The sequence below is a fragment of the Brachyistius frenatus genome, unplaced genomic scaffold (genome assembly GCF_029030835.1).
Source record: "Brachyistius frenatus isolate BFR_SWC_R1_liver_20210118 unplaced genomic scaffold, ASM2903083v1 Contig_67, whole genome shotgun sequence".
In the NCBI taxonomy this organism is placed as follows: Eukaryota; Metazoa; Chordata; class Actinopteri; family Embiotocidae; genus Brachyistius; species Brachyistius frenatus.
Window position 1 is genome coordinate 1,053,096 of NW_027210666.1, and position 25,558 is coordinate 1,078,653.

Genomic DNA, 25,558 nt, shown 5'->3' on the forward strand with positions numbered 1-25,558 from the left:
TCCACCATAAGAAAAGAGACTCGGCAAAAATGGCCTGCATGGCAGAGTTCCAAGACGAAAACCACCGCTGAGCAAAAGGAACATTTAAGGCTCGTCTCATTTTTGCCAGAAAACATCTTGATGATCCCCAAGACTTTTGGGAAAATACTCTGTGGACTGACGAGACAAAAGTTGAACTTTTTGGAAGGTGTGTGTCCCATTACATCTGGCGTAAAAGTAACACCGCATTTCAGAAAAGAACATCACACCAACAGTAAAATATGGTGGCGGTAGTGTGATGGTCTGGGGCTGTTTTGCTGCTTCAGGACCTGGAAGACTTGCTGTGATAAATGGAACCATGAATTCTACTGTCTACCAAAAAAATCCTGAAGGAGAATGTCCGGCCATCTGTTCGTGACCTCGAGCTGAAGCGAACTTGGGTTCTGCAGCAGGACAATGATCCAAAACACACCAGCAAGTCCACCTCTGAATGGCTGAAGAAAAACAAAATTAAGACTTTGGAGTGGCCTAGTCAAAGTCCTGACCTGAATCCTATTGAGATGCTGTGGCATGACCTTAAAAAGGCGGTTCGTGCTCGAAAACCCTCCAATGTGGCTGAATTACAACAACTCTGTAAAGATGAGTGGGCCAAAATTCCTCCACAGCGCTGTAAAAGACTCATTGGCTAATATTTAAATTTGTTTGATGATCTGAAACATTTAAGTGTGACAAACATGCAAAGAAATCAGGAAGGGGGCAAACACTTTTTCACATGCACATGGGGATGCAGATATGTATATAATTTCTTTGGACACTGTGCACACTGTGCTTTCTCGTGAGCATGTTTCCACACACATTCATATGTGCGTACGCACGCGCGCACGCGCACACACACACACACACACACACACACACACACACACACACACACACACACACACACACACACACACACACACACACACACACACACACACACACACACACAGTAGCTCAGTCTCCGTTAGCCAAGGAAATGTCAGCACCCGGCAATCCAAAAATGTATTTCTATGCAAGCATTATCATCTTTCCTTTGTTAATGATTTTAGCATATTAAAAGGGACTGCATACACAAGTACAAATCAGATTAATCCCTCTCTGCAGCCGGGACTCATTATTTGTCCAATCTTAGCCTTGTTTGTTATTAATTGTGCACATTCCTCGAACCATTTTTTCATCTCTCCTTTAATTAAAACAGGGCCCATCTAAACAGGCAGGGCTACCTGAAAGGAGAAATCCTCCCCTCGGCTGATATGAATTCTCACTTACATCAATTATTTCAGCAGTAAATGAGAACATGCTTCTTGAGCAACTGTTATCATTTCAAGTTAAAATTGAATTCAATTAACGTGAGCCAGGCATACATTACCAGCAACGAAATTTGCTTTTTGAATGAGTAGGGAGAAGTAAAAGGAGCTGAACCGACCAGGTTCAAGTTTTGAAGTCTGAAGGTATTTGCCTTGAAGGGTAAAATGTGTGTTAATGGTCTTGAAAGCACCTGAAAATAGAGGAGGATTTAAACGTCACCTTTAGAAAGGATTTGTTTTGTGTTTTGATTTGCAGGTGTCATGTCTATGAATATATGAATGTGTGTGTGTGCATTTGTCTTTGCACATGCTTATGTGCATGGGTATGTGTAGCTCTGTGTGCATGCATGCTCTCTGTTTACAGCGGCTGAATGAAACACATAGTGTCTCATTTGTTTCGTTTGCGTGCGCCCGGACTCCTAATCTGGCCCTTAAAGACATCTGTCACCAGCGATCACTGTTGTTTTGTCATGCTTCATAGCAGGCCCAGGGGGAGCAAGGCAGCCCAAGGTCTGCCATTTATATCAGCCAATGTTCTCTAGATTGGACCTGACACAAATAGTATCATTGCAGCCCTTGTTGGAGAATTACATTTTCAGGTAAAAATCTTGGCAAAGCTGTGGAGGAGATTTCACAGCATTCTCTTCTTTTAGCGTTCGTCCTTATTCAGCTGCTCTCTATGAAAGAGCCACCACCAGGATACATGTCAGACATTCAAGGAAAGATAAATGTATTCCCTGCAAATCTGCACCCACTCATTCTATTGCCTGGTATTATAAAAGGATCCTCAGACAGTACAGTGTCTGTGTTAGGCCTACTGGAAAGTCTTGTTTGTTAAAGTATGTGTTTGTGCGTTTATAAGTGTGTGTGGTGCACATGATTAGTCAGTACACTATATGTTGTTTATGTGTAGGCGGGGTGTGGATAGGGAAGGGGGTTATCACAGTTGACAGTTTTGACAAACCTGTTTGGCCAGCTCTGACAGGTTCAGAACTGAATTGTGTGTGTGTTTGTGTGTGCGCGCACGTAGGCTTCCTTGTAGTGTGGGGGGGGGGGACATGTGTATGCTGTGAATGTCTATACTGTGCAAGGGAGGATCGGGGTTGGGTGGAGGTCATAAGGTGCAGTCTTGGGTTACACAATGCAACAAAACACAACAACATATTGAATACATACAGTAATAGGCAGCAGCCGGGAATTTAACTCAGAGCATATGTGCATATTTCCAGCGCTTCTCTTTATGAGCACTTATATGCGTGAATATTTATGTTAATCTGTACGTTAAGGAGACTCATATGCGTGTCTGTTTCTCTCTCTCTCTCTCCCACAGCACCCATACCCTTCTGAAGAGCAGAAGAAGCAGCTAGCCCAAGACACAGGCCTCACCATCTTACAAGTAAACAACTGGTGAGTCAAGATTTCCGCTCATCCTATCTACACCACCAGCATCGCTCTGCCTTTTATTTTCAAAAGCCTTCGCCTCCCTCTCCCCACCAGCCAAGATGGCTAATACTCCTAAAGTGTGAAAACCGTTTATGTACATCCCTCCCCATCGCACACAGACACACACGGAGGTGCACGCTCAGACATATACACACAGACAACCTTTGTAACATTATTATATATAAGCTACCAGGATGTTCCGGTGTTATCGGTAAAGTGTTCTGCGGTTAAGTCAGTGGCCTTTGTGGTTTGATGCACATGAATTCAGTGGGATATATTTAAGGAAGACAGGCAGAGATCATAAGCTACCCCTACAGCCCCCCACACCCGTCCCACCCCTCCATCCAAAAAAACCATACCTAGCACCGCCACTGGTGCCCCCACAAAAAGGCAAAACTGCCTTCCACCCCCTCCCCGTTTTTACACAAGCTATATGGTGGATTAAGGTTTTGGTGGCCTGGCCAGCAGGGCCTTTGTAGATGGCTTAGCACATAACTGGGGGTGGTGGATTAAATAAAATGATCACAGAAGCAAAGAAATGATACAGGAATTACTTATCAAAATACTAGCCCAGGTTTTATCTGCGGCTTAATTTTGTTCAGTACATTCTCAGGGTGATGTTCAGATTAATTGAACTGACAGCTTCCTTTCAAAATTCCGGGAAGGTATTTGCACGGATTTCAGGTCTTACACAAACTTAATTATATGGAACCCCATTTTATCATTCTAATTCCATGTAGCGGGGGTTCTATTTACAAATGACAAGTCTGTGCCTTTTATTCACAGCTTTCCTTAATATATTTATCAAAGCAGGTTCATTTACAAAGTGCTCTATCTGTTGGGTACAGGCAGGCCGACATTAACGAAGCTTTTAGGTTTATCAGACTCGCAGCCTGACAAGCCACCCGAGGGTCAATTGATTTTTTGGTTCTGTGATTCATTTTTTTCTCATTTTTCCTGGATCACAATGAGAAACATGCCTGGAGAATTAGCCTGGTTTGTCGGCCTTATCTATCAGCCCCCTCCCTCGTCCTCCCCCCTCCAACCTGACATACTCTCTCTCTCTCTCTCTCTCTCTCTCTCTCTCTCTCTCTCTCACACCCTTTGCTTTATTCCCTTCCAGCCAGGGGAAGTCAAGCTACTTAAATTGGCCACAGGAACCGCTGTTATCAGACTTTAATGCACCCTACAGTGTGGATAGCATTTCAATTACACTAGTAACCAAAGATTAGCCCCCGCTTGCCTGTTTCATGCCTCGTGCCACCGTTTCGGGACGCCATGCACCTTACCTACAGGAGCAGAAAATTGAGTTGCCTTGCCTGTGTCATGGTGATTAATGCAGAAATACTCTGCTAACCTGGGAGGAGAGAGAAATAGACAGAGACAGAGATAGATATAGGGACAGTCCCTGTCTTCTCATTGGCCATGAAATCTAAGCCCAGCACCGAAATGCCTCACATCCATTTGGTCTGAAAGAATCTTGCACAGTGTAACATCCGCTGTCCACACACACACACACACACACACACACACACACACACACACACACACACACACACACACACACACACACACACACACACACACACACACACACACACACACACACACACACACACACACGCGCATATAAACATAGATGGTCATGGAGCTGTGTATCAATGTTACACCAGCCGTGTCAACAAAAACACACCGGGAATCAATTTTCACAAATAGAGTCATTGAGGAGGTTATGCTGTGCTATTCTATCTGTGGTATGTTTCTGAGTGTTGTCCACACGCCCGGAGGATGCTGTAATGTTATTGGCTCAGCTGCAGTGAGGGCAAGATGAGAAGGAGAGAGGATGCTGAAGTTTTAGACTCTGAGTTGCAGTTAAATGTCTCTCTGTTTGCTTTTTCTCTTTGATTTCTGGTTCCATTGGGCCACTGAGATGATCCGGTCTGGATATGACAGAACTCTCCTGTATGAAATTCCTTATTAAAAAAAAACAAAAAAAAAACACACACTTCAAATTCCTGGCTGGCCCCTTGCATTGTTCTGTAGTTCCCTTTGATGCATGGTCTCTGCCATGTTACTGGCCAAAGAGAGAGAGAGAGATAGAGACAGACCGAGGGGAGAGACAGAAGCCAAGGATGAGTGGGGGCCGGGGGGAGGGAGGGGACGGCCGCCGTCTTCGGTTTCCAGAGCTCTCCCTCGGGGAAAGGATGTGCTGAATCAGGGCTTTGTCCGCCGGCACAATCGCAGCCCGGCGAGGGCACAACGGTGCTCTGTGTGTTAGTCAATAGACAGTGCATCTCGCTCTCTCTCTCTCCCCTCTTTGCCCCATCAAACCTCCCAGAGCCATAACCCTTCCAAGTGACACCTCCCTTTTTTACGTTTACCTGCAACTCACCTGTACACACAGAGAACCCAGCTGGTTTGAAATCTTTTAGTCTCAGTACCACACACTCCAGCTGGTTGTGTATGTAGTCTATATCATTAGCTAACAGCTTCACCTGTTTGTAGCCCACACCCCATTAGCTGTCTGATGTTAATAGAGAGCAAAAGGAAGAGGTTAAAGTCCACAATCTCGTTGCACTGGTGTGGAGCAGATGAGAAGGGGGACTCGATTATCCTGTTAATAGTATCCTCTGTGTTCAAAAGTGTGCGTGTGTGCACGCTATGCACATTATTGCTAATGGGAAATTACACCCTCTCAATGTGTACAGAGTTGTCACGTGTGTACAATGTGTCAGGGCGCCATTAGTTGACCATTAGTTGGTATGGCGTCTTGTTTGCTCTGCTTACATTGGAGACCACAGGCGTCATGCCAGCAGAATCGGGGAGTGGTCTGACATGTAATTGCATTTGTTTAAGATTGCAGGAAAAGGTAAGGGTCATGTCACACACGGCATTCTGGGACAGAGAAGTAGGTGAAACGGCAGACTCAGGGGTCCGCGCTCTGCAGAAGCGTTTATAGTTTACAGCATCTAGCTGTATATTTGCCTGTCTCAGCAGCTCCCGGTGTCCTGCTATCAGTCTGGGCTAAATGGAGCCTGACCGAATCCTTTCATGTCTCAGCGTCAGACCCAGCACGATATGCCCTCACTCACTGCCATAAACACACACACCAACTACCCTGCCGTTATTTACCACTGCGGCAGCGCTCACACACACACACACACACACACACACACACACACACACACACACACACACACACACACACACACACACACACACACACACACACACACACACACACACACACACACACACATGCATATAACTACACACACACACACACGCAGGGTTATTACATGGGCCTGGGAGATGACGCCGATGACAGATGACTGAGAGAAACGGCATCTAAAAAAAGGAAGGAAATCGTCCCGTCATTATTCCCTCATCTTGCAGGCAGCCAGTTGGTCATTTCCATGGCAGAGAGAGAGGAGAGAGGCAGACCGAGCCAGAGAACGAATATGTCAGTTCTTGGCATCTATGATGACTGACTGCTGTGCCACTGGAGCACTAATAACAATAAAGAGGGCACTAAGCCACACTCTATTTTTACTTCTCTGCCTCCTGTCTACAGCCCAAGGGGGACTACAAGCACACACACACACACACACACACACACACACACACACACACACACACACACACACACACACACACACACACACACACACGCACGCACTGGGGAGAGGCTCTAATTAGCGGCAGAAAGGAATACAATGAGTGAGTTATTAAGACACAGGGGCGGATCGCAGCCAACCTTTGCCCCCTGTCGGAGCACAGGTCACATGATAAGGGAAGGATATCCGCCAGACAACGGCGCCAAGCAGCCTGTGCCCACTGAGGAGATGAAATAGGCTCACTTTTCTGCGGTCATTCAGGGCAGGGCATGGTGCGCTGATTGTTTTGTTTTTTGTTTTTGTTTTTTTGACAATCTATCCTCAAAAGGAGGACAAACTCCAGCTTTAGCAACAGTCGTCATATCACTCGATATACATTTAGTGTATGTTAAGCTTTAGATGTTTAATTCCACCGAGACTGAACAACTATCAAAACCACAGTATATCCAATGGTATTGACCTGCCTGTGTCCGGTAATGGCCAGTAAGTACAGGCCAAATAAGTAAATTAAGACTAAAATAGAGACGTTGAAAGGAGCTAAAAAAGACATATATATTTCACAAGTAATTACACTCGTATCCCTTTCCAATTACAGCCCATCTTAGAATCCAAATTTTTTTTTCCCCCCAGATTGCACCCTGCTGTAGCTCAGCATGCAGATGAAGTGAGTTTTGATAGCTCTAAACTGGCTGCTCCGTTACTCTCCTCACAGCAGGTATCCCATTCACATTCAGATCCTCTCTTGTCCTCTCTGCCTCTCCTTCCACGGATCCTTCCAGATTTCTCATAAGTTTAAATCACAAAACAGAGGTATACATTGAAGCTGTACTGCAGGTTCACGTGCAACATTTTGAACCGTAAAGCACATTTGTTTGTAGTATGTGAGAACAAAGAAGTCTAATTTGTTCCCCCACTTACAAAAGTACTTTCCAACTCACCTCTCTCAGTCAAATGAGACACTTAGGAACACTGGCTTTTATGATTTTTTTTATGATTCTCGGGTTTGGCAGACGAGCCCATTATGAAATACAAAATAATAACTAATATTTTCCAAATGTAACATAAAGTTATAAAACCGGCCTCGCTGCCTGTATTTTTTCCAAATTGTTTATAAGTATTTAAGTCTCATGAATCTCACGCAAAGGCTTTTGAGGTCCTTTTCCCTCTCCGTACTCTGCTCTATATCCCTGCCTAGTCCTTACTTCACTGTATCTGCCACATTGGTGGGCTAGTTGACTGAAGTTGCTGGTTATCTGTCTAACTTTGACCCAGATGGAAATGTCATGCCTTTTTTTGGCTGCAACCAGGGACTCCCAGCAGTGGCCATCTCATGCCCCTGGCTTTCTAAATATACAGCTGGAGTGTGGAGAGGTTGTGGCTGTGGCTGTGGCTGTGTGTGTGTGTGTGTGTGTGTGTGTGTGTGTGTGTGTGTGTGTGTGTGTGTGTGTGTGTGTGCGTGCGCGTGCGCGTGCGCGGTATCTCTCTGGTGTGTCTGCGTGTGCAAGCATGAGTGTATATGTGTGCCTAAATAAAAAGAGAGACTATCGGGGCGCTGCCAACACAGGCATCATGATCCCTCTCATTTAGGGACCGCTAATTGGCAGTTAATTAGCAGAATTGACTCTGTTGTCAGATCCCAAGTGCCAGCCCCCCTACCAACACCCTCCACCCGCTAAGTTCATTTGATCTGGCTGCTTTCTTGATGCTGTAATAATAATCCCATTTTATCTGTTTTGGAGGGGGGAAGCACATTTGGAAAAAAATATATTCTCATTATTGGCAGAATAGAATAGAACAGGGCTCCCTGTTGTAGCAGGTTTCATTTTGTTTTTCATTTTGTTCAGCAGTTGTTACACATCCAAATATCTGTTCATGGCACAATCTAGACACATGCTTTACTCACAGGATAAGCCATGGGAGTCTTAAACAGCTGGTGCTAATGTGTGTCACTGTGTTTATGTGCGCTCTCACAGTATATGTGCTGCGTGTGAGTACATGAGCCCCGCTGAAAATGCTCGGTGTGATTAACAGGGCCCACTCCCACTTTATCAGGCACTGGGGGCACATTGGGTCATAGCATGGCACGGACACCCACCGAGGCTACAGAGCAACCCGGTGCCCACCTCTGTGTGAGTCTACAGAGTTATCAAAAACAGGTGGTGCTTTAATAAAACTGGCAATGTCGGGCAATCATGCACAAAAATGAATGCCCTTTTTACTTGTTTTCCCCATTACAAGCTCGAGACTCTCCAAGCCTGTGGAATTCTCCCAGCAAAGACGGCATGCAAGGAGAGTGAAGCCAGACGAGGCAAGATAGAGAGGCAACGAGCTGAAAGAGGCATTACAGAGAAAGCATTAGAGAGAGATGGAGAGAGATGGGAGGAGGGAGGTCTTTGTACTTCTCTGCTCCTTTTGGCTCTTTTATTCCTCAACGGCTTGGTTTTATTGGTGGGTCGTTTAATAACAAGGGCTCTGCGTTTGAAATGAAGCCGCGTTTGCGTGGGCGAGCCGCCTTTTTTTTTTATTTTAAGATGGTAATTTTTGTACTAGGGGTGAGAACTGGAGAGAGATCGGGAGTGAACGAGAAAGAGAATACACCAGAGAGAGCAAGGAGAGAGACTCTGAGGGAGAGCAAGAGGGTGAGAGTGTGGGAGAGGGGGAATTCAAGGAGAATACAAGGGAGGGAAGTGGGTTAATTTATTTCATTTGTAAGAAGAGAAAGAACCTAAAATGAGAAAAAAATAAAAGGTTAGTGATAGTGAGAAAGAAAGTGTAGGATGCTGTTTTCATGAACAAGCAGCTTAATGCACACGGGCAGCCACAGTAAGCCTGCTAGAATCTCCCTGCGCCTGAGGCCATCTGTGAGCAGAATAGCAATTTTATTACTTTGTCATTAAACCAATTTCACAGCAGTATTGTTTGTTAATGAGCAGCCGCAAACGAGCGAAGATGTCACGTACTAGAATAGCAGCAAGATTTGTGACCCCGGCACTCCTCTATCTCATTCTCCCAACCTGTACCTCATTCTTATTCCTCTGCTCTGTCTGCCATCATCTTCTTTCTTAACATCCTCACCGTCATCCTTGCTCTCTCTCTCTCTCTCTCTCTCTCTCTCTCTCTCTCTCTCTCTCTCTCTCTCTCTCTCTCTCTCTCCCCCGCCATCCTCCCATCCTGCTCATCCTTCCCATCCTCCCCCTGTTATAGAGGTCCCCGGCTCATAAAAGGGGGAAACTGCTGAAAGATAAAATGCAAAGTCTATACAGTCAAGTCTCTGTTTATGAGCTTCCATTTTCCTGTACAGCTCATTGGGACAAATGGTTTCTCCACAGGCTTTCAGGGGCGTACAGTTGGAAAGCCTGGCATATTGGCCTGTTATTTAGCTCTAAAACCCAACACGAGTGCCAACGGCAAGTGCCAACAGAGGGACTAAGCATCTGAATAGGTGCATAAGTCCTTTGGATTGTATGCTAGATGATGTCATGCATTTTTTTTGTGAGTTTTCAAAGCTGTTATAGAGCACTCGGCTTGATCAGTCCTTTATTTATTTTTTTAAGAGTATTTGATTCGTGATGAAATCGCGCATTTTGAGAAAAGTCTAACTTGAGTTTTGGCTGTTGTTTGGAGTGCTCTGTTTTCACAAAGAAAGTCATGGGCTCCAGCTGCTGTGATGCTATATGTGTCTTTATGGCTAGTCGCTCTGTTTATGTTTTCACTCTTGAGGTCAGTTGGCACAGCTTCTTGGTCTTTTTGTGGCTTATGACTGGGAGAGCAGCAGTGACAGAGGCAAGAGAGTGAGACAGAGAATTAAAGTGAGGCCTCAGAGGATCAGACAACCTGACAGAGTAGATTTGGAATAATTAGTTTTATCTGCTGAGGGAGGTAGCCAGAGGAGCTGTGTGTTCGCCAAAAGGGTGCTGCGATGTGTGTGTTGGTGGTGAGGTGAATCGGGCGCCTGGATGTTGTGTATGTGTATTCATGTTTTGAGGGGAGGAGTGGGGTGTGGAGGACTTAAAGGGATAAAGGTGACCAGGTGTAACAGAATGGCCTTGAGGCTATGTGTGTGTGTGTGCGTGTGCGTGTGTGTGTGTGTGTGTGCATGTGTGTGTTTGTATGTGTGTGTTGGAGCCAGGAAGGACAGGAGCTCCTTCTTTGGCTGAGCTCTTTAAACTCTGTGAACCTCCACAAGGTATTTTCTCTCTGTCCGGGCATGCTCATTCTCTCCCCCTTTCTGTTACTCTCCCTTTACCTCCTTCTTACACGCTTCACATTCCCTCTATCCCTGCGTTTCGATACCCATGTAAATAAGCATGTTCTTCTGTCTTTGCTTTGTTTGTGCAGTGTCACATTCAAAATAACCTCCAACGACCCCCCCACCCCTCCCTCTCCTTTAAGACACAATGACAGGGAGTCTTTTGGTATATGAAAACGGGAGAGAGTTGTAATCACATCTTTAACAACACCGCAGTGTATTATTCTTACCTGTTGTGTGTGTAATTTCTGAAGCTGTGATTCATGGCCCCATGCCCTCTGTGGCTTTGAGGTGCAGGCCAATAAGCGCATCATGGAAGACCCTATAAATCAATATAGTCCTTTGTTGGTTTAAGCCATGCTCTGCCCCAGTTGAGGCCTGTTATGGATGAGATATCAGTGGAGTTGGTGCCAAGCAGAAAAAGGGGGAGGGCAGAGCAGGAGGGAGGGAGTCATAGGGCCTCTCCGCAAAAACAATCCAATCTTAATTGGAACCGGGCCCAAACTCTTGCACATATCAAACCCGGTAATTTGCAATTTGGGAGAGGTGAGGAATAAATGGTGCCACTTGCTACCACGTTCTCTGCATGCAAACGTGAACACACACACACACACACACACACACACAGACTTTGATGAAGTTATCAGAGGTAGCTGGAAGAATTAGCCGGTATTAACCCACACTATAACATGCATAACAAGATGTGGAGATACAGAGGACGAGCAGAAGAAAGGAAGAGGGGGGAGAACAATGCAGAGTTTATTACCCTAATATAGGGTGTCTCTATTCCCAGACTTATGAATATTTATCCCTCCCATTACTGATGATGATGTTTCAATTGGGAGTCTCTGTGAGCATGTGAGGTGGATGGAAGGGGGGCAGGAATGCCTTTTTCCTGAGCAAGGGTGGCGGGTGTAAGCCTGTAACCCCCCCCCCCCTTGATATATCTGCTTTATCATCTCCTTGTTATACTGTATAAGAGACTTCATCATCTTTCTCAAAGGTATTAGGTGAAGAAAAAAGCAAGAGTTCAAAGTAATATGTTTGTCATTTGATGAAAAGTTCCTCTTTTCTCCAAAACAATGGCAGATGTTTATGTAAAATTCATCTGCATTTTTTAATCTTAACAAAATGAAACATATTTAAGAATCGGCTCTTCTGTATTATGGGGTTGTTACAAGACCCTTTATAGGAAGAATCACTCATGACAGTTCACAGACTTCAATTCAAAGACCATATTCTGCAGTGTTGAATGCGGCTTTGTTGTATTTGTTTAAGGCTGTCACATATGAAGGAGGCCAGTCAAAGCTGCACACAGTCAGTGGTGGAGCTGATCTGAGAGGCAGAGGGCTCGCTTCAGGCCACCAGGCACATCAGAGTCCCTGTGGTCTGCTCCACAGTGTCAGTGCTGTTTCTGCCAGCAGTCCCCCTCCACAAACAACAGCTATTTATATCACTCGCCTGCTGCTGGGCTTTTTAGCCCTAAACTCTGCTTCTGACCGTGCCGGCGCGTGTGTGTTTGTGTGCCTGTGTGTTGGTGCGTATGTATGTCAAAGCGATTATGTGCAATTGAAACTCTGATTAATTATTCAAAAGGGAAGTCAGAGGCAAGCTGACAACATTTAACCGATGACTCTCGTGGTCACTAATATGTGCTAGACGTGAACTCACTCACTCAGACACATCATGGAAACGTGCTCGATGGAAACACTCACTCACACGTCAGAGACACGACGATGAGAAGATGATGACATCCCAGTGGGAGGGAGAATCTCTTTCCAAAATACGCACACACGCGCGCGCGCGCGCACACACTGAGTCCTGTACTCTCCAGGAGTCTGGTTCTTAAGGACTCCAGGTGCAGTGGCACCTTAACCCATGCGTTAAAGAATCTCAACGGTCAATCTGCCAGGTTTACGTGTCACTTTTAAATTGCCCACACTGCTGTGCATCTCACTGCCCTGAATTCATGCTTAATAGCACCAGTATGAGGAAGAAAAAAACTGGCAAAAGCAGTGAAAGCTTGTGCATGTATACATACGTTTGGGGGCGGGTTGGTAAAAAAAATTAAAAAAAAAAAAAAAATGGGGGCATCTTCTCTTCAATCTCCTATTGGCTCTGCTTTCTGACTTCTGCTAATGCATTTCTAGATCCAGGAGTGTGTGTACATGTGCAGCACATGCATGCTTATAATCGTACCCAAGCATGTATGTGTGTTGCCTAAGGATGTAACTGTTGCTCTTGGCAGGCCCCCTCTTCTTCTTTTTGTGCTGAACCCATTACAGTCTTATAAAAGAAGGGAGAAGAGAAAGACGTTTGTTATGAAGCAAAGGAAATAGATTGGCCTTATTTCCTGCCTGGCTGCTGCAACGCAGACACTTGTGTTGCCGAGACGATGCAGGCAATTGACACTCAATTTTGTTTGAAATATCACGCCTCTATCATGTCATTATCAGCTTCCCCTGGTAATCCACAAAGCCGCCCTGTTTGATATCTGACAATAATGGGGAGTCACAGAGTCACGGAATCTCTCACTCGATTACCAGGCGGAGAGAGGAAAAAGGGTCGAGAATGAAAGGGAGCAGAAGACGATAGACCAAGAGACAAAGAGAGGGTGAAAGAAATAGAAATAGAAAGATAATGCAGGAGAGAGACAGACAAGCTGGAGAAGCTACACATTTGTATGATAGCAGTGAGAAGTGCATGGAAACGGCGATTATACCTGCCCTCCCTGTACAAAGGAGCCCAACAGGTGTGGCATTGCGGGGGGGAGGGGGGGATCAAATCCGGGCAATATGGGTGGCACTCTTCACAACTCAGAAATTGGGGTGATCTTGTGAGTGCACCCACTCATCTCAGGAGGGCTGATGGGTAGGCTGGGGTAATGATAGTGTTTGATTCTTTCTTTCTTTCTTTTTTTTTCTTTTTTTTCTCCCCCTTTCTCCTCTGTGTATGAGAGCCAGCCTGCCAGTATGTCTCTGTTCTATTTCTCACTGGCCCTGCATGAAAGCAGGAAGCCCTCACCCACCCATAAGGTGAGAAGCTGGCTTATGGGGAATGAGCAATATCTTCCAGTTGCTGATGGCCTCTGTCATGCTCCATGTGCTGGAGCCTTTGACAGGGGCTAATTTTGACCTACGTATGTTGGTTGTTGGGTCCCTCAGCTCCGGGGCAGGCAGAAAATACCTTTTGTGCACCTATGCACGGTAATAAGGTGTCGTCTTAAGGGAGGGGGTGTAAGAGAAAGAAGAAGGTCTTACTAACAAGGGAGCTGTGGATAAACTTTTCTGTAGTCCCCCTGTCTGGTGGTGATACTCACAAATAATAATGTAATAAAGAGGCAATCCAGGGTGGTGGCCACCTCTGAGGAGGAGGAGGTTAGGCAAATATTAGGGGACTGGCTGGGAGAAAGAGAAAAGAAAAGATGATTTCATCATCCCTCTAAACATCAGGAAAGTGGAGGAGGTAGGGCAGGTTAGCCATGCTGGGTTGCTACAATAAGGACTCTTTCATACAGGTGTGTTGACGCCTGGGGCAGGCTTGGCCTCAGTCCATTCCATTCACCCGGGCTGATTTGAACAATAACTATCATATCTCTTAAAAGGGAAGGGAGGTTGAAGCGTCAAGAAGGAGATGCCTGAGAGCTGTGTCGGGGCCAAGAAAAAACCCCGCTGCCGTTGTCAGACCTTGTTGATGTTGCTGAGTTTTTTTTTTTTTTTAACCCCCACCCCCTTAACCCCCACATTTTCCCCTCTTCTCCTTTTTCTCCCTCCACTTCTGTACTGGGTTCAGTGTTTTTTATGCCGTAGGACAGAGTGTGGTGAGGAGACAGAGGAACAAAGTGCTGCTGTGTGGAGCAGCAGCTGCTGCTTGCCGGATCAAAGGGGCAACAAGCGTGGTCTTCCTGGCCCAATGCTGCTCTGGAGGTGTTTGACGGACAGTCAGCAGCTGGGGCCGCACAGCCCGCCCTGTAGGGGTCAGGCTGCTGGACTGCAAGGCCCAGAGGTGACATGCCCTCACTGGACAGGGGGAAGAGGGGAGAAGGTGTTAGATGGGAGGGTAAATAGTGGGAGAGATGTCTATGTTTGTTTCTTTTGTTGTTTGTCTTGCTGTTGTAGTTGAGAGAGTTATTTTAGGAATTATTTTTCCATATTTTTTTTATCAGATATTTGCTCTTGTGTGATGACTGAGTGAGTTCACACCTGTTCATCATAATGCATAGGTGGTAGTTGAAGCCTGATTTTAAGGCTAAACCATGACTAGCACTCCACACTGCAGTATTCCACCTCTTTGGTGCTGACAGAGAATCCGAGCGAGAAGGGAGACAGAGAGCAAGCATGCCGCAGTGCTATTGATTTATTTTAATTAGCTCCTCGTTAAATCGTGTCAGTTTGCAACACAAATATATAATTCTTTGTCTGATTTTCCACTGGAGTCTTAATGACTCGTACTCTGCGGGTTTCAGAGAGAAATGGCTTCTGCAGCTAGACTGACAGAGCAATGCAAATGTTAGTCATATAGGGCTGAGGGGGGGATGCCACAAATGGGCAATGAGTGGAGTAATAAAAAGGGAAAGAAAAACAGGTCAGTGAAAGTCCATGGAGGAGAGGTGAAACAGTCCCCCTTTCAGTGGCAGACAAAAGAGTGTGTGTGAGGGGGGGTGCATGGAGGCATGGTGGATGAGAGAAAGAGGGAGAGAGGGAGAGATAGACAGAGGTAAAACTATGTAAACACAGTGGCTGCCCCAAACGTGGGCCCTCTCTGACATCCCTAAAAAACGATCTCGCCTTGCTCCGCTTCACATCTGCACTAAATCAAACACGGGGGTGAGGTAATGTTCGCCCGCCGTATGTCTCTTGACTCATGTTTTAACTTAAAGAAAGGGAAGGAAAATGGGGAAACACTGTCTCTGCTAGGAATGAGCTTGAGGAAACTTCTCCATTCCTTCCACATCTCTTTGTCTCCATCCTGGAGGAGTGGACCCCGTGAAAAGCTCTGTCGTTATGATAAATCTACAGATACAGTGGGTTCAGTCAGGTGGCAAACTATGTTACCAGGGGCGTGCCTGGACCATGTGAGCTGATTAAATCACTGTTGTTGACACTACAGTAGATCAGTGTTGGAGGTTCAGTAGCCCCAGACTGCCCCACTGTCTGACCGGACCATAATGAGTGTTTGCTTATACTAAACACACCCTCCTCGTGAGGTTAATTTGCATGCACTTCCTGGTCAAAGGACATCCAGTGTTTTAACTCCTTTTTCTGTCTTTCCTTGCAGGGGGGGCGGGGGGGGGAATCAAACTAAAGCCTTCCTCCTTTGATTCCAGCGAGTTGTGACTCAGTATGCTGGGGGTTTGGAATCTTTATGTCTGTCTGAAGCGGAAGTATGGAAGCAATGAGCTTTAATAGGAACCAGAGGACAGTCATGTTTGGAAGCAGTGATCACGGATTGAGTTCAGCACGTTTTTTTGTTCAGATTGTGTTGCACCTAATCTTCCTACAAAGACAGACGGGAATTTGACTGACAAACGGAAATGTGCAACCCCCCCCCCCTTTTTTTTTTTTTCTCGCTGGCATATGAGCTTTCAAAATGGGCATGTGCAGGTCAGCCATGAAGGCAATAAACTGTCAACGATTTCTGTGTCACAATTTCAAAGCCACCTCCTCTCTTTGCAAGCTCGACATTGGGAGCAGTCTGGTGCTTGTTTCTCGGAGAAGACATGTTTAGTGTTTCTCTGTTTCCCTCCTGGCTCGCTCAGGCTCTGGCTCGGTTTCTTTCTTTCATCACAAACTCGTCAAACGAGTGACCCCGCTCCTGATTGGCTGGGTTGCTTCCGATCTCTACAGCAATTGGCTCTCCAAGCAAGAGAGGCTCTCTCTCCTTGGCGTTTCCCTCTCTCTCTCTCTCTCTCTCTGTACTCTCACTCTCTCTCTGTCTCTTGGCTGTGCTCCAGGGTAGGGTGGTTTGGCATGACAATTTCTCAGGGAAGGAATGCTGACAACAGGAGCGAGTTACCAGGTGTGGCTGCAAGTCAGTTAACCAGAAACAAGGCCTTTCTGACAGATTGAGATGAGGAAGTAAGAAGAAAAAAAAAAGAAGAATAAAGACGAGCACTGAGTCAGACAGACTGGTTTGCTGTGATTACATCTTCAGACTTGCAGTAACCTTTTGTCAACATATCAGACCCTTTCTTTCATGATGACAATGCAGTTGCTGCATTAAAGGAAAAGTCTCATAAAGTTGAAGGACTCCACTTCATAAAAGAGAACCACATGGTATGTTATAGGATTATGTAAGTTCCCTAATAAATCTGTGTCTCTTTTTCTGTGTCTGACCACCTTGCACCCCCACACGCACATACATACTGGCTATAGCATAACACTGTATGCTAGCCAGGGTATTTAACACCTAAAGAGGCACTCTCTGAAGCCCCCACCAACCACCTCCCCCTTGAGAGAGCAGATATTAGTAACCAGGGATGCTGTGTTGATCCAGCCTAGTGGAGACTCTGTGTCAAGTGGACTCCCACTGCCTTGGCTCCATCATTCATATCTGCCTGTTATTTCCCTCTGTGACCTGCACGGCCACAACACTCACGGCTCTACTAAACATTATATCATCAAGGAGCCGAGTTCTCAGTCTTCCAGTGGCGATGCATGTCGTTTCTGCACATGTTACATGTGTTTGCACACATTGCATCCCTCACACCATTTCAGGGCATGTCAGCGGGACGTGCTACCGCGGGGCCAGTTGGCAGTAATGTGTGAAGAATGTGCTGACATGCACAATACACACATATTGACTGACACATGCATACATATTCACATGCATGCTCCAAAGCGTACTTAGCACTGCAAGTGCAGTTTTTGATATGCGACTTGAAAATGTGTTGAAGACTTATTGGCTGGAGGAAACCAGTCGCTCGCATTAAACGGCTGTGGGACGTCTGCCCCTCACCAGCCTGCTTTCTCCTGGGGTTATTGTACACATTCTGAGCTGTATCCCGAAGAATGACCTCCACACGACCCCCTAACCTTGCCTTTAATTATTTGTTTGAAGACAGCATGGAGTTCCCATGCTGAGCGGTACTCTGTGTACTGTGTGTGTGTGTGTGTGTGTGTGTGTGTGTGTTGGTGTTTCAGTGCTCTAACATTGAGCAGAGGCAGGCCATAATAAGCTAGACCACCAGATGTAGATAATAAAACTTGGGCTTTGGGTTGGAGGTTTTTTAGCTGGTGTCCCCTGTGAGCCTCCTGTGTTCTGGTTAGCCTACGGACACACTGGCGGTGGTTGTGGTCATGTCCATCGTGTCGATTTGTAGATTTACTGCACGCACGTATGTTTTAGCGAGTGGTTTAAGAATTCCGAGTCCCTGTGGTCAACTTCTGTTTGTCTCTCGGGACTTCGGGTCCTCAAATCCATCCATCTGACTGTCCATCCGAGCTGACTGGCCCTCATCTCCGGAGGATTCCTGGTTGTGTTGTTCTAAGCACACTCCATTAGCAGCTCACGGGTCGAGGGAAAACAGTGTTATCAGCCCCGACTCTGATAATCTCAATTGGCTTTACTCAGACTGATAAAAGGTGCTCTAAGGCCACGAGAGGGGCCTTTTTGGTCCCCACCCACCCACACACACACACACACACACACACACACACACACACACACACACACACACACACACACACACACACACACACACACACACACACACACACACACACTCCCTCCCTCCAGTGCACCTCATCGCCTGCCGGTTACTGTGGCAACTTGTTTAGTGTGCAAAAACACAGAGCCTTTGTGACTGTGTGGTGTGATTATGGTGGTAGTTAGCCAATGGGGAATCCTGACAAGAAGCAGGCCCATCTCCGAAGCAGCCTGTAGGGAAATATTTGAATATCCATATGTTTGTCTACACAGCAATGAGTCGTTTCCACACTGAAAATCACCATTTCAATGAGAGTAAACACTCTGGTTGCTAAACTTTTTCTTGTATACATAGTCATACATTTCCTGAGAAACACTGTTTTTACATAACAATTTAGAAAAGAAGAAATCTCAAGATTGCATGATCATACACAATATATACAACATATACTGTATGTAGAGTACTTCCTCTGCAGTCACTGGAAACCGTATGGTCAATTTTAGCACCTGGGAAGAACATTCCTAATATTATGTGTTTATGGTTATGACCCAGAATAGGTAAGAATGCACATGGTTGTGATTTTGAGCCCCTTGGTGCGTCTAGAGAGGAAGAAAGCAGGACATATATTTTGGCGAGTCTTGTACTCTGTGCTTAAAGAGGGAGTGTGATGCCAGGAATGTCTCACTGTTTACTTGCTCAGCTGGTTTTGATGCTCGAACCATCTTCCTCTCTTAAGCACTGCAGGCATTTCTGACAGCAGAGCTATTGAACGATGCTTTGTCCCCTTTGTTCCATCAAAAAATACTTTCACAGTTAATAAAACTTAATCCTCATTCCTCCCTTAAATCACAAATCATGCGTTACAATCATATAATTTCCAATCTGACTCTCATTCACTCCACCTCCTCCCTTCCTCCTCTTCTCGTTCTCTCTTATTCTCATATGGATGTGTTTCATCTTTCTCTCTCAGGGGCCCGCAGCACCCCTGCGTACCTGCACTCTGGATGCCCCCTGGCAAATGAGCACCACGTCTCTCTTTTCCCAACCGTGCATTTTGTACGTTTAACCATGTCACTTTGAGCCGGGCAGATTACAGGCGTTTAAGTTCATTGGAGAAGGTAAGGGCAGGTATCAGGGCTTCATGGGGGATTAGGAGCCCAAATTGGTTCCAGCTCTCCCTTCCTTCTAATGACCTGTTCTTTAGCCGTATTGATGGTGCCGTGGTCCGTGTGTTAGGAGAGGGCGGTGAGGCCTTTTTTTTTTTTTCGGAATCAGTAAAGGACTCAATGCTGGACAGCTCCAACGTGATTTGAAACCCCTCTTTAATATCAACCACATGGTGGTACCTGTAGTGCTGTGTCCACGCTACGTTTTCAAGTTTATGAAAGTGAATGAAAGAAAGCCAGAATGAGGGGTGAAGGAGGGAAAGGTGGAGGGCTTGCATGGCCTGAGTGGCCAGCTTGCGTTTGACACAGCCCACGGCACTCCCATTCGAAGTTAAAAAGGTTGCCCCTGGCTGGCAGTCACCTCCGGATGACCTCCGGCTCTACACTGGAAAAGCCACAGGAGCAAGGCTGGCTGGGGAGGCTTTGTGGAGCTGCACTTATTCGCTGCTGTGGCGGTGATAAAACTTCAGACAGCCTAATTGATGGGCTCACTGACATAACAATACCTTGTGAAAGCACGGAGTGGCCCATGCCTGGTCCTCATTTCTAGACAGCTGGAAGGGGAGCAGAACCCCCTACAATGCAGCCAGAGTGGGGAGACGTGGGGGGTTGGAGTAGTGGGGTTGCAAAGAAAGGAACCATTTGTATCCTGCATTTTGCTAACTTCAAGCTTACTTTGAAATTTCACTCCACAATAACCCTGCAAAAGTCCTATTTTGGAGAGGGAACTGTTGACAGGATCCTGTACACTATGTGTAAAGTTGCTGCGTGTCTTAACCGACTGCAGGAGTGACTGAGAAAGAAAGAAAGCGGGAGAAAGGGATGTGCCATGGTGAGGGTTCTTCTGTGCCCAAGCTGCACTTAATACTTGAGGAATGTCTCCCCGGTGCCCATAGCAACCAAACGTAATCAAAAGCTTTATTAAAAGAGGGGGGAATAGATCATAAGGAACATTAAAAGTATCCCTCACTGGGTTCCCAAGTCAGCACACAATTGCCCTTTTGTTTGTTGCTGTTTTGTTGTGTGCGCCTCTCTCAAGGACTCGGTGGCTAATGTTGCCATTAAGTCTTGCAAAAGTGTTTTGTCTTTGTGGTGGCTTGTGATGAATCTCTTCGTGTCTGAATGCAGGGTGATTTAACATTTGTTTTTCTCCTCTGTTTTTTTTCTCTTTCTCTGCCAGGTTTATTAACGCCAGGAGAAGAATAGTACAACCCATGATTGACCAGTCAAATCGAGCAGGTAAAAAAAACAAAAACAAAAAAACAGAGCAATCCAGCTGATCTACAGTAAACACTGCTTCTTTTCTCTGCATGAAGACACCCTTTCCAAATCCGCTACTGGCAAACACATCATGCCTGGAGTCCTGATTTAATAAAAAAAAAAAAAAATTTAAATAAAAGAATTTGGTGGGCCACCCTACACCTACTCCCAAAATCTGTGCTCCTCTTCCTCCATTCATTCCCTTTTCCATTTTCTCAATGAGATGAGTTCAGCAGTGGTGCGGGCCGTTTGCTGATTGACTCTAAATGGAGATTTCCCAGTCTAAGTGGAGAGAGAGGTATATTAGCACTCTCTCTGTGAATTGCTAATTGGACACTAGAGGAGTGCCAGAAATGCTAGCAGCAATTTATGAGTTATCTCCTTTTTTACTGTTTTGTTTTTAGTATTTTCTTTTGCGTTTTAGGGGGAAGATTTGATTTGTATTTAATTCCTTTAAGGTTCACTCTTCTGAATTTTGATCTTAAGTAGCCTTTCAGTACATTTCAAAAATCAAGACCTCGACACAACTACTTCATCAAATTTTCATTTCAACAATATCAATTTTTAGTCGTGAACACGACCCTTAGGAGGGAGAGGGAGTTTTTATACGATTCCTTGATTAAATCAGATCTTGTGTTTTGATTTAACGTCTATGCAGTGAGAAACTTGCATTTGTTTCAGACAAATTATGGAAAGCTTCATATTGTTGACTGATACGACCCTAATTTTCCATATCTATTGTGTTCAGATTACAAAAAAAGCACAAAGTGAGTAGTAAACACACCCCTACTGTGATCTTGTGCAATGATTCAGTCACCCTAAGCTTCATTGACTATGACTTTACCAAAAAGAAGCCGAGTAATTTGTCTCAGGGAGGGAAAAGCTGTTTTTGTTGATTAGCAGGCTCACCGTGTTCTAAAGATCCCAATGTGCTGGGGTGGAGATTGTTCAAACAAACATGAGCCACGATTGAGATGCACTTACAAATGTGGGCGACTCTTTCCACACTTACTGCGCTTCTGGGTGGAAATATTTGACAGCATGCATCCAATGCGTGCCAATCAGCAATCTCTACAAACAGCATGACTAATATCTCCCGCTAATCTTTAAGAATTATAGATTATCCAAGATAATACTGTTACGGTCCCAGAATGCACTGTTTTCTGCAGTCTCCAAAGAGCATTAGTTCATTAAGTCTACAAGTAACCAAAACAAGACACAACTGAGCAAATTGATTGCTACTATGTCCTCTGTATCATGACAGATAATCAGGTAAATCATTCCTAATATGAAATGATTTGTCAGTTTGAGGGATTATCTGCTACTGTTAAGATTTGTACTTCTACTGTGTGTGAACACTGACTGGGTGAATTGCCTGCATTGCAGAAATTCTTCTCATCCTGTCAAACTGCATGCTTTTTTCTCTCGCTTCAAGAACAATGTATCTCCTGTGAGCGTGGTTTTGAATGACACTGGCTGCATGTTCGCACAAGTGTGTGTGTGAGTGCTTGCATGCATAAGGACCCACTGTATGCGTGTTTGCATGCCACGCGTCAGTCAATGCGGTCCACAAACATGAGCACAATGTCTTACAGTATGTTTGGGCTGGAGCTGGGACAATTGCTGATTGTCTGGTGTGTTTTCTCTTCTTCTTCCCCCCCCCTTCCTTTTTCATGTCCACGTTTTGACTACAATCAGGTTTTCTTCTTGATCCTTCAGTGAGCCAAGGAGCAGCATACAGTCCAGAGGGCCAGCCAATGGGCAGCTTCGTGCTGGACGGTCAGCAGCACATGGGGATCCGACCAGCTGGTGAGTCCGTCCACCTCTCCCCCTTCGTCCCTCTTTCCTCCATCATGCCTGCTTCACCAGACACCACTTTCACAGAGCTGATCAACTGATCCTCTTGTCTGTAGCATGAGATTTAGTCACCTCACCATAGAGCAGGTCCCCAAGTCAGCCACATAAACCCAATACTAACTGCACCACTACCACAATAGCCCTTATCTTTAAAAGTCCCCTCACTGTTCTCCAAATGGTCTGCTGCTTGTCTTGCTTGTGCTTTCCCCTCTAATCCCGCACATCTGGGAAAATCCTTCACAAACGATCATAACACTGGGATCTGTGGGAGGCACTGCAAAATACAAACTCTTAAGCTATTTCTTCACATCTGTCGCCTCCCTCATTTTCCATCTCAAGCTAAACAATCTCATCCTCTCTATCAATGGGTCTTCACTGACCTCTCTGTGATTCAAACTCCTGCTGACCCTTTTTTTCTGGCATTTATCTCCTCTTTCCAGGGCCTATGAGTGGAATGGGGATGAATATGGGCATGGATGGGCAATGGCACTACATGTAACCTCCATCTTGTAACGCAAAGAAAAAGGGGGAAGTAAGTACTAGGCTCTTTTCCTTGTTGTTTCCATGTTGGGACTTTGGGTTTTATCATTTTCTTCCACCAACAATTCTCTTTCACTTCACCAGCACAATCTCTTCTTACCCTGGCCATAATTTTGCAGCAAACTCTGACTCTCTTACTCCCCAGCAACAACCATCAGCTAGCCTCCAGGGCTGTTTTTAGCAAGATGTTGTAAAGATGGAGGGGGGGGGGGCGCTGCGGATGAATTGAAGACTTGAGAAACGGGGGGGAATTATCCTGGGACAGAGAGGACCCCGACTTGTGGCGCCAGACAACAGGAGCGACAACAGAAGAAGGGGGGATATGAAGCAACCTGGCATGGCATTCACAAATTTATTTATCACAACAGCGCCATCGCTCTCCCCATCCTGGACAGCCAATGCAAATGTTGGACATTTAGGGAAAAAATAACATCTCCTGGGGAAGGGGCTGACAGGGAGAAATTAAGCAGGCTCCAGTGAAGCGATAAAGAAGGAGAAGTGAAACTGTCCTCTGAGTGACGTAAATCTGTCTAGGGAAGGATTGATGCCCAAATTATCTTATATGCAAAGACGGGAACACCGCAGTACATTACGGCCCCTGAGCGAGATATACGGGCCGTGGGTGACATGGCCGATCCTTCACTGGGGGTTTGGTTTTGAGCTGTGTAAAGGGAGGAATGAGTGTGCGGGTGGGGGGCGGGGGGGCCGTGTGTTTTGATTATTTTTTACTGGAGGGAGACGATTTAAGGGGGGGCGGGGGCCAGTGACTAGCCTGACCTGAGACAGACAGGAGGAGGGAAGACACTGAGATGAATTTATAAGGTTGTAGACACAAGCATGGGTCTAAAAGGAGGGGATCTCTTTCACACATACAGATACAGTCACTCTCTGTTGTGCTGTCTTACGCGCACGCGCGTGCACACACACACACACACACACACACACACCACACACACACACACACACACACACACACACAAAATCCCTTTACAGCTAAATGGCGGCGGTCTGATTAAGCTGGCCATTCTGCCACAGTGCTGACATTTGAAAAATCAAGACATATCACATCCCAAAGGCGGCAGGGCAGACGAGATTTTATTTAACACCTAAACTCCCTTGCCCAATGAGGCACAATATAATAACACTTACCTTGATTAAGAGAACCCTTTATATGTAAATGGAGACTGGATGTTCCAAAGGGTCACTGCGGCAATTCTGCCGACAGAGATCATTTCACCCCTCAAGTCCTCGCGTCCTCTCTCTCTTTCTCTGTTTCTCTCTGTCTCTCGCACGTTTTCTCTCATCTCCTCCTGTCTTTGCTAATGGCAGTGGAAAAAAAAAAAAAAGGAAAAGCAGGAAGCAATGTTCCCTAAAACAGCCACACAGAGACAACATTTGCTCAGGTTGGCTAATTCTTAATATAGGGCTATATAATTTTGAGACTATTTAATTACGTAACATACTTTATGCTTCATGACCAATTACATTAATAGCTTAATACAGAGGAATATTATCCTCTCTTGATTTGATTACACAGCCACACAATATGGTATATTTGGTACTTAATTATGGCCAGCCATTGAGCAGGACTGGTGTGCCATAACAGAAGTGCACAGCCTCAGCGAGGGAGGCAGGCATGCAGAGATGGCAGGAGAGAGAGGCCCAGTCTGTCCTCGGTTATTGTCTTCAGATGGTTTTACCACTCTTGTTAATAAAGGAGGGGGGGGTCTCAGATCTACTTAATGGAATGACTGCAGCTTACAAGACTGGAGATTACCAGCGTACAGTGTCAAAAACATCTGCTGGGCCTTTTAACAGGAGCTGCTCTAGGTTATATGGAGGTGAGGGCACCCATCATACCCTAACACCCTGAATGATTTATTTATTTTATGACCCCAGTAGTGAGGTTTTAAGAGACCTGCTCTGACAAACACTTGCATTTCAAATGAACTGACATGGAAAGGCAGTATTAGAAAATGGCACAGCTTTCAACCAGTGAGACTGGCCATTAATCTTGGCCTTTGCTGTCCCTCTCTCCTTTCTGTCCTCTTCCTCTTCCCCTCACCGGGGCCCTCCAGTGTAATTTCTTAATTGCAGTGTACTAAGGTGGAGGAATGCAGAGAGTGAGCATGCCTAGTGACCTTGCAGCGACCTCTCCCCTCCTATTACAGCTTCTAATCCCCCAGGGGTTCACATTACAAAGCAGGCCAACCCCAGACCCAATCCCAGACCCAGGCCCCCTGGCTCCAGCGGGACCTCCTGCTCACTTGTCTCTCCCTAAGGTCCAGGCTTCTGGACCAGCCATGTTCCCATACTTCAGTCCCAGGCTCCAGGAACAAACATCCCCCCCCCCCCCTACATCCTACTCTTTTCTTTCTGATTACAACAACAGCCATGTGAAAAGCCAAACAGTGGCACTGCTGAGTCGGCTCTGTGTCCTGGGTCCTGTCACA

General features: G+C 45.8%; 1 protein-coding gene across 7 annotated transcripts in view; it reads left to right on the forward strand.

The window, feature by feature from the left end:
- Positions 1-25,558, forward strand: part of meis2a (Meis homeobox 2a) — an 81,658-nt gene that overhangs the window by 53,464 nt on the left and 2,636 nt on the right. For 3 of the 7 annotated variants that reach the window (XM_069707174.1, XM_069707175.1, XM_069707176.1), the window contains exons 9-12: positions 2,656-2,732; positions 20,629-20,687; positions 22,407-22,517; positions 23,006-23,097. In XM_069707174.1, coding sequence (XP_069563275.1) covers positions 2,656-2,732; positions 20,629-20,687; positions 22,407-22,517; positions 23,006-23,064 — 306 coding nt within the window. In that variant the 3' untranslated portion in view covers positions 23,065-23,097. The remainder of the gene's footprint in view (positions 1-2,655; positions 2,733-20,628; positions 20,688-22,406; positions 22,518-23,005; positions 23,098-25,558) is intronic. The other 4 variants (XM_069707177.1, XM_069707178.1, XM_069707179.1 and 1 more) reach the window with 3 other exon arrangements.